Here is a 15,220-nt window from a genome sequence, read left to right as displayed (position 1 = left end):
CTTTACTGAGTTATGAGATTTAAATGAGAAAATAAATATTTGTAAAATGCCTAGCATTGTGCCTGACACATAGTGGCCACTCCATAAATAGCAGTGCTTGTTGCTGTTTGTCTGTATAAAGGCCCGGGAGCCAGCGGCTGGTCCATCATACCTCAATTTTAGGATTGTGCATCAGACATTAGCAAATTCCACTATGAACTCCTTTTATTCGTGTCTTATGTGAGACTCTTTCAGCAGATGGATAAATGAGTGCTTTCCTTTCTCTTTTCTGAAAAGTTGCATATGGGAGTGGGGTGGGGAGGAAATAAGGAGGCTACCTCTCCCGTCACTTACCTCCACCTGGCCAAGTGCAGACAGTAGGGACATAACTCCATCCAGCCTCCCTGCAGAAGACCAGACCTGTGACAACTTGCCCAATTGGTGCTTTCTGCTCCATGCCTTGTCCACCCCTCTGTCCCTGCCTCAGGCCAGCTGGCATCCTCTGATGCCCACCTGTGTCTAGCACACCCCTCATCTTGAGGAGCAGGGAAGTTGGGGCCTGATGATAAAGAAGACCACTCAGGCACTGAATCCAATTTCCTGTGGGGATCAGACCAAGGGACTCTGGATGGGATTTAGTTCCGCCAGCATTCTCTATGGGAGCCTGCTCTGGCCGACAGCGGCCTGAGAGGGCTGGACACCAGCCAGGGCGCTCAGTATCACTCTCTGCTCCTACTCCAGGGGCGCTCCCAGGTGGGGATGAAGCCCATCTGGGCTGGGGGCCAAGGCCATCACTACGCTGTCAAACTTGGGTGGTAATCCCAATTGGTTTTGCATGAACTCCTATTTCATTCGGATTAAGAAAAGACCTGGCCGGCATGGACATCTGGTGGCTTGGGGATGGGCAACAGAAGGAGGGCTCTGGGAATCTGAGGCATTTTGATTTTCAGCGCTAAACATGTCTCTTTAATTCCTTTAACTGTTGTTGTTGTTGTTTTTGTGATCTTAATGGGAAATCGGCAAAGAGGAGTCTCAACTCCATTCATTTATTTCTTCATTTTTAAAATGAATATTTGTCCAGCTCAAGTGCTTTAGCATCAAACTCAGGAATGACTAGAGAAAGTCTCTGGAATTGTGGAGACCAGAGCCAGACCCTGACCTCAGCCCCCTGCCTTTAGGTAGCACCCACCAGGAAATGAACGTGAAACCCCTCCAGGAACAAGGTCTCTCATGTGGCTGGGTGGTGGGAAAATCGTGGACTTCGGAGTCAGACTGGATTTTAATTCTGTCCCCAGATGTTATAGTTCAGGCCAGTTGTTCAATGCACCTGGGTCTCATTTTCCTCATCTATTATCACTATTATATCAGTTAAGACTTTTGATGTTGCCAAAAAATGTTTATATTACTTTAACAAAAAGGAAATATCTTGAGTAACTGGGAAGCTCCAACATCAGGCAGACTTTAGGGTTACTTTGATTCAGTGGCTCAGTAATGTCAGCAAAGACCAATTTTTTCCCATCTCTGTGGTTGCCCTACCCTGGTTCCAGCTCCCCTTCTTGCTACAAGAGGGCTGCCTACAGATCTTTGAGCTGCATGTCTCTTCGACCCTATTATGGGTGAGGAGATGTCTTCTTGTCCTCCGTCTTGAGCACCTACTTTGCTCTGATGGGACATAGTGGTTGGCTTGACTGTCTTCTCTCTCCATCACTGTGGCAAGACAGTGAGATTGAGCTGATTTGTTTATGCTCATCAGGGATTTTCCCAGGAAGCAGGGAGTGCGTTTAACCCACCCAAAAGTTGAGAGAGTGTGGGATGGATGCTGGGGGGGCATGCGAGCCATGACAAATGAGCATTAAACATACAGGATCGAGAGGATTGTATCAGTAAGGAATTATGCTCCAAACCATCTCCCAGTACCTGATGTCTAGAAAGCTTAAAAATAATGCTTAAAAGGAAAAAAAAATCAGAGTTTGGAACAAACCTAAAACCAAACACATGAACCACAAAATAACCTGATGTCAGAGTTCTGTGAACTCCAGAGAAATGAGAGGCAGCAGATTTCCTGGTGACCTGACATGATCGGTGGACACATGCGTGTGGTGGCCTTTCTGTAATTTAGTTCCTCGGAATAATTCTTTTATTCTCTTTGCACTCATGAGAGGTTAACAATTACATATTAAAGATTAAAAATGAGAGTCCATAACGGGAATATTTGGAATATGATTTTTTCCTTAGTTTTGTTATTGAAATCTCTAAAAGGACACTGCATGTACCTTACAGAGTCTTGCACTGATGGCATCTAACCAAGTGTGGCGAACGCTTAGCCCTCGCTGACCACGCTCCCGGTCATATCTATTCCTGACTCCGGTGAGCGGTGGTGCTAGCATGGGGCAGCACTCGTGTTGGATCCGTGTGCTCAGACTCGTGAGGATTCTGGAGACCTAAGCCAACACCCAGGGGCCAGACAAGCATAGGCAGGCCTGGAAAGCCGCGTGTATCATAGGTTTGTTCTCAGCCATTGAGGCACGTGGACACAGGTCTTCTTTCGGCTGTCTCCACGTTGTCCCAGCATTTCTAGGAAGGACTCGTGGAGGGCCAAGAGGACCTACTCTGCTAAGTGTTCTGGGAAGACTGAGGATGACTCATGCTTGAAGCACATTTCCTGTAATGCCCACACCCCTTTCTCTGGGGACTCGAACAGAGCCTCCAAGAGGTTCCAGGACCCAGTGGTATAACCATAAGCCACTGGCTTCAATGGCCAAAAAGAAACCACTCGGTGTGAAACCTCTGGGGTTGGTCCCCTGCCTGGTTCTCCTTCAAGGTACAGCAATGACATCCAGGTAGCAGTTCCAAAGAATTCCATCCCATCCTTATAGCAAAATTCTCTCTGCTAATAAATGTGGCGGATAATATTGCCTTTCCAATGTTACACGACACTCGGATGTGAGGCAGCCTCAGTTATCTGCTGTTCCCCGATTCCCACAGCCCTACCCTCTTCTCCAAAGACCAGCAAGCCCTCAGATGCTCACACCTGGGGTGCAGGGAACCAGGAGAACAAGACTGGATTCCTGGTGAAGCTGGCCGCAGCCTCTCTCCGCCGTCTCCTTGCAATTCCCATCATGAGGCCTGTGTCACTTGGCTCTATGGCCCCAGCCTCTGAGCACTGCAGGGATAGAGCTCACTCCCTCTCCCGCGGCTCCCAGGAGGGTCTCTGGGCTGGAGTTCAGCAGTGGGCTGTGCAGGATCTGAACTCACGCTGCCTCTCCTCTTCCTCCTCTCCACAGATCCGCGTGGATGGGCCCAGGGGCAGCGCTCTACAGTACGAGACTGTGCAGGTGGTGGACCCCGGCCCCGTCCTCCGGGATATGGCCTTCTCCAAGGACCACGAGCAGCTCTACATCATGTCAGAAAGGCAGGTAAGGTTCTTTGGGCTCTGCCAGACATTTGTTTTGCCGCTAAATACTAGCCTGTGGCTCAGTAGAAGCCTGGAGGAGGCCAGCTGCAGAGAGCTGATTTGATTTTTTCAGCTCAGTGTGCATCTTTTCAGTTATGCTGCCTGGGCACCGAGGCTGGGTGTGCTGAAACAGGGAATGGAACATTTATTATAAAATGTCAAAATATCGGTGAGTCTAAAACAAATCCCCTTACTTCAAAATCATGGTGTGTATAAGTTCAGGGCCAACATTTGCTCTCTTTTGAAGAAATGCGGTATAGATGCCCGAGTTTGGGGTCCAAATTTCCCTACACAAAGTATAATCTCCTACCAAAGTCACATTCCTGTATCCAAGAGGCTGGTGGTAGGCAAGGATTTATTACCGAAAGAGCCTAGTTAAGGGAGCATCATGGAGAAGCCAGACAGCTAAAGATTAGAAAAGAGAGTCTGTGTGGTGAGATGAGATGCGAGAGTGCGTGCCCAGAGCCTTCCTGTGTACCTACGACTCTGTGGAACCTCTAGCAAATTCCATGCAGTCAACCCAGAAAGGACAGATATGGTGTTAGCTGATACCACATAGGAAGCAGCCAGGTTGGGCTTGGTTCCGGAACTCAGTAGAGAACTGAGTAAGTTCTTCAGGGTTCCCTGAGCTCAAACCAGGAGTCCTATGTCTATGGTGGGCAAAGGAGCAGGTTTCACCTTGGACATTCCATATATTTAAGAGTATTTCGGCAGCACTCTGAGAGGCCAAGGCGGGCAGATCGTTCGAGCTCAGGAGTTTGAAACCAGCCTGAGCAAGAGCGAGACCCCGTCTCTACTAAAAATAGAAGGAAATTAATCGGACAACTAAAAATATATAGAAAAAAATTAGCCGGGCATGGTGGCGCATGCCTGTAGTCCCAGCTACTCGGGAGGCTGAGGCAGAAGGATCGCTTGAGCCCAGGAGTTTGAGGTTGCTGTGAGCTAGGCTGACTCCATGACACTCTAGCCCGGGCAAGAGAGTGAGACTCTGTCTCAAAAAAAAAAAAAAATAAGAGTATTTCCTGGAGTCCCCTAATTCCACCCCACAATACTCAGCCCACCCCAAGTGCTGCCATACCTCTGTCCCGCCACCTCTGTGTAGGAAGCTCACTCCTGGGAGCTGTCCTTCCAGCCTGTGGATGTGTGTGTGTTAGCTCTGAGTGGCAGAGGCCATGAGCAGCTGATCTCCCCTCTTGTTCGACTTCATTAGCGTGGACTGAACTCTCCGCAGGACCTTGCTGACAGTGTCTGGATTGTTCCGCCTGTCCCTTCGCCACATGGTGGGGGAGATCAATACCACATTATGCCACCCACAGGGCTTGTGCATTGTGCCTTGGCAGCCCACAACATCTCCATCCTCCCCATGGGCTCGATGACATCTTCTCGTGGTGTGGGACTCCCCGTTCTTGGGCTTCAGCCACACTGGGACACATTGTGGTGCCCTTGCTGAGGCTGCTGTGGCTTGGAAATGGCCGGGTGTGTAGCTGAGGGTGGAGTGTTTTTCCCTGGGCATGGGGACTCCTGAAATGGAGGCAGCTGCTGGGGCGTGAGGCTTCCCCCTGTCTACACTCCTTACTTCTATACTGGGGTCCCCATGCTCCACTCCCTGCCTGCTTCCCAGGCCCTGGAAGCTGAGGGGAAGCAGCTTTCCTGGGTGGAATGAATCCTTTGGAGAAGATCTGCACAAGGCATAGAGTATTTCTCGCCTGACCTACAAGCCAGAATTTCTGACCCTGGGACTTAAAACATCAAAGGGTTTTCAAAGATTGAAAATATAAGTTGATAATCTATCAGCCTTCCCTGAGAACTGAGTCAGAATTCTGAGCATCTGAATCTTTGTCTGCCTCTGTGTCCCCAGCTGGTTCCCCTTTCCTGGTGGTGCAGTCCTTACCTATGGAGCGCAGTGGGGAGGCGTACTGGGAGCTCTGGATCACGGGCACGTTGGAAAGGAGCGTGGGTAGAGTCAGGGCGTTCATCCATTCTGGGGCTGCCCCTCAGAGGTGGGGTGGCCTGCCTCGCAAGTCACAATCCCAAGGACCCCGACCCTGGGCCAATAACAGTGTCCGCTGGGTTTGCGGATTCCTTGCGGGGAGTGGTGGTCTCACATGTTGATTACACGCACCGACCATCTTTGGTGTCTGAATATCTGCTCGTGAATCTTGGCTCTACCATTTACTAAGTGTGGTCTCAGGTAAGTCCCTCACCTCTTTGAGAGGCAGCATTCTCTACTGTCATCTGGAGGCTATGATAATATCGGGCGGCGTTGTTTCGAGAATTGAATGAGATAATGCACATGGTGAGCTTAGAGCCAAGGCTGGTGCAGAGTAAGTGCTTGATAAACGGAGAGGCTCTGCAACAGGAGTTTCCTGATACTGGCCGAGTTCAGAGTCAGGCAGGGACGGCCACCAGGATTCCAGATGAGCCATCTGGGTTGCAGCACAAGAGTCCAGGTCAAGGCCCAGGGGGGCAGGGGGCAGAGATCCAGTCCTAAGGGAGAGCACACCAAGACCTCACAGGCTGCTGTACCTATTGGGCAATGCAGAGTCGAGCTCAGGGCAAGAGCTGTGTGGTGAATACACCTGGAGACCCGCCAGCCCCAGGGCATGGAGACTGATTCCTTCTGCCAGCCAGCGGGTCTGCCTTCCCATGCTGGGTCATGACACTTTGCGGGACTCCGACTGCAGGCTGACGGTGTGTGCTGGGCAGTGATATCAGCTCTGCCTAGAGAGAGAGCACTTGCCTTTCTCACCTGGCTAATTTTTCCTCGTCCTTTGAAACTTAGCTCGGCTGTCACACTCTTCAATGGGCTATTCCTGACCTATAGTTAAATGCCCTATGGCAGCTCTTCTCAGACTGGACTATAATGATGACTTCCTTGTCTCTCTCCCCCGTCAGCAGCATGGGGTACCCCTATGTCTTGTCTGCCTAACTTCACCTAATAGGCCCGTGATAATTTCTCAGTGAATGAATCGCCCATGTCTTCATTGAACCAGAATTGAAAAAGAGAGGGACTAACACAAATTATCTGTTGCTTATGTTAATTATTAGTTGAATGAATGAGTGAATGAACGAACTAATCTGGGTTCAAGAGGGCTATGGTTTCAATTCTGCTGCTCTGGCTGCTCCTGTAAGTGAAGACTAAAATCCACCATAAAACACATCTGCAACTGTATTTCCAGATCTCCATGGAAGGGCAGTCAGTCTCTCCAACCCTAAACACAGTGCAGAGGCAATCTTAATTATAACCCAGGAGACCTACATTGATTGAAGGACACATTGCCCAACAGGGAGTGTTGTATAAGAGAACTGGTGGTAGAAAATGCTCTTTCATGCTTAGATTACACCCTGTCTCCTGTCTTTGATCTTTTGGGAGCTGCAGCAGGGCAGTACCCTAAAGGACCTTCAGGTCCTGGTGTATCTAATGGGGAAACCAAGGAGAAACAGCACAATGCAGAGTGGAGAGAGAGATGGAATGAGCAACAGAATCAGGTGGTTCCCAAGCGAGCAGAGTGGGCCTGCAGGGCACCTTGCTACCATGAATGGCTTCTCATCACTCACTTTTGGCTTGAGACCTAAGCTCCTGGCAGGGCCCCTCGGCCCCGTGCTGTGACTCCTCCCCATCTTTGCAAGTTTATTTCATGGCCCTGTCCCCTGGCTCCAGGACACCAGCACACAGGCCTCTATTCTGTCCCTGATCTTGCTAAGCTCCTTCCTGCCACAGAACCTTTGCACTTACTATTTCCTCTGCTGCGCAGACTCTCCCCAGCTCTTTCTGTGGCTGGTTCCTTCTTGTGCCTATGGTTTTTGCTCAATTATCACGTCCTCGGAGAGGCCTCCACAGATCACTCTGTGTAAAGTGTCCCCTACCCTAACATTTTGGTTCTTTCCTGTGACATCTTTCTGTTTATTCTCTTCTGCCTACCACAGTATGAAAGTTACCTGTTTGTTTCCCATCTTTGTGCACTAGCATCTAAGTTCCTGGAGGGCAGGGACCTTGTCTGTCTCAGTCCTTACCTTGTGGTCTAGCACCTAGAAGATGACCTTGCCCAGAGGAGGAGCTCGATATTTTCTTGTGGAGTTAATAGGAGGGGAAGAGCTTTGGACCTCACCTGCTGGTGATGAAGGGCAGCCCTTCCCTGAGAGCCTTCTGATTCCCAGTCAGGCTGAGATGATGCCCGAAGACTTGGATGCAGAAGGCAGGACTCTGAGTTTTGTTAGGAACCAGGTAACTTGGATTTGCTCAGCTCTCAGCAGGCTCTAGGGCTTTGCCTCTGGACCCGAGAAATGTTTCTCTTCACCATTTTCTGGGCAAGCTGAGAAAGCAAGGGCTGCTCTCACTCCTTAAAGCTCATCCATCCCTTCTTACTCCCAGGTGCCGTATGAGTGGCGGTGCTGGTCTCTGCCACCCCTGCCCTCCCTCTGTTTACCTGATTCCACGCTGGAGTACACCAAGGGCAGGAAGGAGACTTGGACAGCCAGGGGAAATATGTTGCATCATAGTTGAGTACTTGTGAAGTAGTTAATGAATCCATAGTTAAAGAAGATTCTAGAGAGATCGACTGACTTTGTCTCCCCACATCTGTTTGAAACTTCTCTTGGGTTTCAGTGTTCCTTATTCCAACCCTGGGAACAGGCCAGCACTCAGCATGAGAAAAGATGGGCGGATGGTGAAGAGGAAGGGGTGGCGATTGTCTGACTAATTCAGGTAGAGGATGGAGTGTGTGTGTCTGTGTGTGTGTGTACACATGTGCATGTCTGTGCACACATATGCTGTATATTTTCTGGCTCTGTGACCCCAGACATGTTACTAACTCCCCCAGCACCTCATTCATTCAGTACTCCATAAATATTTACTGAGCACCTGCTCTGAGGCAGGCGTCCTTCTAGGTACTTGGGATTCCATGGGGATCAGAGAGACAACATCCCTGTCCTTGTACATAGAGCTTACGTTCTAGGAACAGCAACAGGCAATGAATGGGAGAACGAGTGAATGAATGAGTGACTCATGTCGGATCTTGGCAAACGCAATGAGAAATTAAACCAACTCAGGAGGAATAAAACAATGGCCATGAAAGTGGTGGGGAATGCTCTTTCAGGATGGCTGTCAGGAAAATCCTTCCAAGGGGGGAACTTTCGAGCAAAGAGCAGAGTACAGTGAAGTGGCAGGGGACAGTGGTCTAGGCAGAAGGCACAGCAAGCGCAGAGGCCTGGATGGACACATGATGCGGAGTGTCTGAGGACACCGAAGGACTGCCATGGAATGAGAAAGTGGGAAGGGGTAGGAGAGGCAGGGGAGAGAGAGGCCAGCTCAGATGGCCCCGGCCCCATGTGCACCTGTGACATGGGGCCACAGTAAACAGTACTGACGGTCTGCAGCGGTGGTGAGGATTCAGTGGGACGCTGCATGGGAAAGTGCTTAGCTCAGTGTCTGGGAGTGAGAAAACATTCGGCAAATGTTAGCTATTAGCTCGATTATTTGCAAATCACATAATTCTATGGCTGGGACATTGTTTCTGTTATTAAGATGTGTGAGTCCCTCTCTGAGCCCACTCAGCAAGCACTGTGCTCCATGCACACTTCTCGGGGCGTGTGAGTGTGCACTGCCAGGTGTCAGTGTCATTTTGTCATGACATACCTGCCTCTTTCAGTGCCGTACTTTTCCCTTTCTTCTGCGGAATTCTGGATATCTCTCTGGTATGCACGTACATGTGTATAGGAGTGTGTACACATGCACACGCACACACATCTTCCCCTTTGTCCCTGTCTGTCTTCATTAGCCTCCTTCTTGCTTTGTGCATGTGTGCGTGTACACGAGGTGCGTATTTACTAAACTCCAGACCTCCAAGAGGGTGTCTATATACACTGAAACCAGTGCAATGAAAACCTGCCATGCTGACGGGAGGGAAGTGAGAGGAGATGTCAGCAATGCAGATAAATGAGGAGATGAGGTGACAGTGCCGGGGCTGTAGCTGGGTGCCCCGGAGCACCCCCCGCTGGGGGAGAAGCAGCTGTCCCCCAGACAAGGCGAGTCTCTTCTTTGATAGGCCCCAGAGAAAGTGGCAGATTTCTTAGTATATTTCAATATCTCTGTTGTCCCATACACCAGCCCTTCCCTGCCTGAAAGCCACGGACCTCAAACGCATGTTTCTGCTTTGGAGACATAGTCTTAGTGATGTCTGCGCCAAAGCCATCTTTCATGGCATCCTTTGTTTTACTGACTCTTGACGGTGGGTCTGCCTCCAGGTGCTTGGGACCCTTGCAGCCTGTCCCTCTCACGAGATGCTGGCACTCAAGTCCCAGCTGTGAACCGGGACGCAGAGGCCTGCGAGGGCTGAGGAGGTGGGTGGAGGTGGATCACCTGCCGGTCGGGGTTACCTGGGAAGGCAGCTCTGCCTGCCTCCTTCCAGCATAGTCCAGTAGGAACGCAGCGAGGGCCCCCTTGCTTTATAACATAGTACCAGGCCCGATTCATTCATTCATTCATTCATTCATTCAAGAAACATTCCCTAAGCTCCCTTCTACTATGGGCCAACACCAGGGAAGGCATTGAGAATGTAACAGTGAAGAATCAGACAGATACCCCACAGTTTTAGCAAGAGGATGCAGGAAAGAAAGAATCAACATGAGACATAAATCAGAGAGTAAGTTAGCAGGCAATAGGTGCTGTGGAAAAAGGAAATCGGGCAGGTTACATGGAGTCTGGTGACAGGGTTGCATTTTAAATAGAGTGGTTGGGGGGGGTCCCGGAGGGGCAAAGGCATGTGAGAGGTGGAGCGGGGACCTGTGGATGTTCTCCAGGCTCTTTCCCTCTTCTCTGTATTTCCTTTCAAGTTCTCTGCTTGGGGTTGAGAAATTGAGAGGTGGTTAAGCCTGCCCCTTGGGAGGGAGGAAGGGAGAGGACGCTTTCATGATCGTTTATTTGCCCATGCCGAGAGTTTCAGAGGGAAGCACAGTTCAAGGGGAAGGCCGTATTTTGGTCCAAGAAAAGCTTGCGCCACTTGGGGCTCAGGATCCCTAAGTGGATGGTGCCTCTGCCGGGAGCTCCTGTGTGATGAGGGGGCGATTACCGCTTCTTTGTGCCTCGGTGTCCCTCCCAGGATGTTCTGAGGGCAGCTGGAGTGAAGTCTGGCAAGCTAGGAGGTCTGCAAACACTGATTTCACGTGAGTTGCTGTTATGGAGACGGTTTCTGCAGCCAAAGGTGATGGGCGTCTGCAGGAACGAGCCCCACTGTCTCGGCGCTGGGTCTCCAGGCACATCTCACGAGAGGTGCGTTTGATGGTGACACGGCCGTCTCTCTCCGTCATCCTTTCTGCCCTTGCGGGGGACCGAGCTGTACGTTCCAGTTTGTGTTTGGACAATTGACACCGTGACAAGCCCATGTGGACGTTTGCTTCTGGCACCCAGGCTGGGTTGTGTGCGAGAGCTCCCAGGAGAGCGAATTTGAAGCGCAGGCCTGAGAAGTGAGTGACAGGACACGGAGCCACCTCAGGCGTTAGCAAAAAGGGAAAGGCCGTTGCAGCGTTTCACCCAGTTTCACTCAGGTGGAAGCTTCTGGTTTGTCCAGAGTGGATCCCAAAGGCTCCAGCCCGTGGTTAGTGAGATGTTCTCACTTCTCGCCTCCCTCTCAGTCAAGACAGAACATCTCCACTTTACCATCGCAGAGCTGGAGGCACCCAGAAAGGGGAGATGCTTCCCTCCCTCGTTTCCTGCAGTCAGTCGGTGCTGACAGCCTGGATTCCCTGTTGCATCCTAAACCCTTAGGCCTGGAAAGCCCTCCAGGTGTGTCTGGTGCAACACTCTCCTCCTGCCCTTCCCCTCCTAAGACTGGCCTGCAGGCTGAAGCCCCGAGAAGCACTCAGTTTGCCCAGAGTCACACAGCAAGTTAGGAGTGGGCTCGGCTCCTTCTGCAATGCCTTTTTCAGTCCGCTCTTGCAATAGGGAACATGAGGTTCTCTGTGGGAGCAAGAGATGCTATCCATCTTCTTGTCTTCACAGCAGGAAAATTATGCACCCCACTCTCAGATGCTACAGCAGCCTTAGAAGGCAGAGGATTCCCTGGAGAGGAACAGAGCAAGGCAGGTGTGGTCAGAGCTCAGAACCCTCCTCGGCCCCAGGAAGGAGGTCCTTTGGTTTATTCCTCCTTGGGCCCAGCCTGATGCAAGCTAGGACAAGAGCCCCCTTGCAATATCTAGGGCATCATGGGACACACAGAGCCCCAGGCAGCACCAGTCCCGCCTCACAGAGGGAGTAGGCAGGGAAGAAGCCACCACCCTTCGTCTTTTCCCAATAGATGTTCTTCTGCGTGGTTACTCCTGTAGGCAGAAAAGCCTCTGACATCTGAATATGATCCTTGTAGCAGCCTGACATCTCTCAGACAGACCGTGGGGCTGACTAGAGGCAGAAGGGTGTGTAGGATGGAGACCATGGGGTGGGCATGAAGAGACCTGGAACTTGGCTTTTCATCCTGGCCTTTGGTACTCACCAGGTCTGCCTCCCAGAGAAACTCGCACAAGCAGCTCGTGCTTCGGTTTCTTCATGTATAAAATGCAAATGATAATAACTACCTTTCAGAGCTTTTAAAATTAAAGTTAATATATGTAAAGTGCCTGGCATGTAGTAGGCTCTTAGTGACTTGTGGGTGGTGTCATCACCATGATTATCATTACTCTTGTTACTGCTAGAAAATGTGTTGTTGCTTGAGGCAGGGGTGCCTGGACAAACCACTACTTGGTGGCTAAAGGCCAGTTCAGCTCCGGGCACTGGGTACACGGGACTCCCTGCCTCTCCCGTCTGTCCTGAGGCCCTCGGAAAATACGAAGGCAGAGATTCCATTTGTACTGATGAGCCCTGCCTTCCAGGGAGGCAGGGGCCAGGGCCTGTGCTCTCCCACCTGATCAAAGAGGGCTGTGTCACCTTGACGGGGCTCCGTGGGTTTTTCTTTGTAACTCCACTTCAGCTCTCGGGAAGGAACTTGCATTGTTTGAGTCTAGCCCTGTTGGTTACATGAAGTTATCAGAGACTGGACAGCTGAAAAAGCTTCTGGCTCCCTCATCTTCCCGGACTTCTAGGGCAGAGGGGGAAATGACAACGGGCATGTTCCCTTCTCTCTGCCCCAGACAGAGAAGAGCCAGTACATGAAGGCAGAGCAGGGATGGGCGAGGGAGGGGCTGGAGCGGGAGCAAAGGCGGAAATCCAAGGGCAGCTGAGTAGGGAAAGCTTTGGCCGTGCTCTAATCCTGAACCCCGTTAAGCGTCTGTCTCCAGCAATGGCCCCGACAGTCGCACTGCCTTCTCTTAGCTCAGCACCAGTGTCCTGGTACTTTTGTCACCCTAAGTGCCATTTTTAAAGACAACTGCCTATAGTATTCCACTTAGCAGCACAGGAGGAGACGCCACAGGGCGGACAGACAGAGCCAGGGGCTGCTCCTCTGCCCCCTTTCAGCTCCCTGCCCCCCATGCCATGTCTATTTATTAAGTGCCCACTGTATGCCCAGCTCAGGGCTAGGCACTGTGCAGATTAAGAGAAGGGCAGAAGGAAGGCTCTGTTCTGGAAGCTCTGTAGGGGTGAGGGGAGAGCAAACTCTAACTTGATAGGCATTGAAATGAGTGTGGTCCTACTGTGGGAATTACTCCAGAAACGCTTCTTACGGAGTTAGGGCTCTGGGAAGAACAAGATGTCAGCTCGAAAGGCACATTCTCTCCATGCCTTTGGGTGGTTATTACAAGGACTCTGGCCTGGAGCTTTTGGGGTGCTTCCCAAGCCTACCACTGATCCTCAGTTCTGGGGGTCTTTTGGCTGCCTGGCCCCTCCCACACAGGGCAGGTGTTGGTGGAGGCTGACTCTCAACCCCAGCCCTCTCTCCTGTCCTCTCGGGATGGCGTCTGAAAGGAAGTGGTTAAATTCCATGAGGACTGCTTGACTTGCACTTGAGTTCTATAGAAAAGAGACTGGAAATATCGATACTTAAGTAAATTGTGTACTCAATTTGAATATTAATGGAACTTTTCAGAAGTAAATAGATGCACATTAATGTATGCCATTGTTCAAGATGACTCGTTGGCATTAGTGATGTCACATGACTTTCCCAAATGTAATATAAGAGGAGAAATTACAAATGGCATTTATTTATCCATCTCATAGGAGTCAAATGCATTTCAAATGTTACAAGAAAACAATGGAGACACAAATTTGAAACTGACTCAGAGATGTACACCATGGTTTCAGGGGATGCATAGTGGTTGAGGGAGACCGTCTGGATACTTACTTAGGGACGGTTCAGTGAAACAGTGGAAGGTGAAGAAACAGGTACCAGATACAGAGTATGTCCTCCTCCAGAAGGATTCAGGCTGGTGTAGGAGGCTTATCTAGTTACGTGCTGGCTGGCCTGAAGATGGGTCAGAGGTGGAACCATGAGTCCTGCTTCCTGGTTCTGGCTCTGCCACTTGCCCTTGGGCAATTTATTTAACCTCTGGGTACTTCAGTTTCCTCATTGGTAAAATGGGAATGTGCTAGTGCCCATTGGCTGGGTGGTGACAATGAATAAATGAGAAAACGTACATAGAATTCTCAGTACAGCGTCTGGCACATGAGGACTCAGTGAGTCTTAGCTTTATCTCTAGTATTTTTAGTATGCTCATGACTGTTATAAGGGTGCCTATATTTTATTGAAAAAAATACACCTGTAATATTTTTCTTCCATCATTCATAAACTCACTCCTGTAGCCTCTGGGGCATATTAGGCTCCTGGTGTTTTGGTTCCAAAAATGAGAGAGAGCAGACCAGGTGGCTTCCATCAGCTACACAGGTACTGAGGTCCCTCGGGTACTCCCATGGACTGACCGTGTCTTCACTTCCTGGAGACACCGCTCTTCCCAAATTTTATTTCTCAGAGGCAAAGTTCTGCAGGATATCAAACTTTTCGAAAGCTTCCTTTCGTCAAATACAGTTGAGGAAATCTGAGCTGAGTAGATATTACACTCAGCTTTCCATAGAACATGTAGTATGCTAATGGATCTTATGAATATGAATCTCCAAGCTACGGGTGGGGTGACAAATTTAGGAGGAAGTGTCTCCCAAACTCATTTGGCCAAAGACTATGCTTTGCCAGGAGCACCCAGAGCAATTGGTGGATTGTGGAACCTTCACTGGGAACGACTTAATATTTTTTCTTAGCTCTTCAGGTTTCTACTCCCTTTCCACTGGCTGGTCTCCCTGGCTGCAGGCCTGGCTCTGGTCACTCTTCTTCTGTGCTTTCTATCTGTGGGCACTGTCTGAGTCCTCGATCTTCACTCTTGTGATCTCAGGAAAGGATTTCAATCAGATCCTCAGGCTGCCCCTCGAGGTCAGGGCAGTGGTGTCTTTCTGGCTTACTGATGCCTGGCTCTCGCACACGCACTCACATTCCCAGGACCAGATCTCTGTCCTGTGGAGTCTTTTTCAGCTCTGAGTGTAGCCCCCAACCTTAACCTATAATTTGCTGTTCCTCTCTAAAAGCCACACATTTTATTAAAATTATTAAGATTCTACCTCCTCACTATTGTCGCCATGCAGAGTTACACAGGTCTCACCTGGAATTAATGCACTGCATCACTCTGCATCTTCTCAGATGGTTCTTAATTTAGGGCCACTGTTTATTCTCAAATATTGATTCCTCTATCTTCAACCATTAAAGTTGGATGCTAATAATCCAATGTCGTCAAATTCACAATGATCTAGGGGAGACTATTTATTTACTGTTCTGCTCCAGAATACCAAAGACTGAACTCTAAAACACTGAGCCCCCTTTT

The 15,220-nt window shown here is 50.0% G+C and overlaps 1 protein-coding gene across 1 annotated transcript in view; it reads left to right on the top strand.

Annotated features, from left to right (window-relative positions):
- PLXNA4 (plexin A4) overlaps window positions 1-15,220 on the top strand; it is a 353,895-nt gene that overhangs the window by 196,069 nt on the left and 142,606 nt on the right. Inside the window, exon 3 of the mRNA XM_012659563.1 lies at window positions 3,264-3,395. Coding sequence (XP_012515017.1) covers window positions 3,264-3,395 — 132 coding nt within the window. The remainder of the gene's footprint in view (window positions 1-3,263; window positions 3,396-15,220) is intronic.

The sequence above is a fragment of the Propithecus coquereli genome, unplaced genomic scaffold (genome assembly GCF_000956105.1).
Source record: "Propithecus coquereli isolate 6110/MARCELLA unplaced genomic scaffold, Pcoq_1.0 Scaffold620, whole genome shotgun sequence".
NCBI classification, from domain to species: domain Eukaryota; kingdom Metazoa; phylum Chordata; class Mammalia; order Primates; family Indriidae; genus Propithecus; species Propithecus coquereli.
Note: the sequence above shows the minus strand (reverse complement) of the source record. Positions and strands in the feature narration are given on the sequence as shown.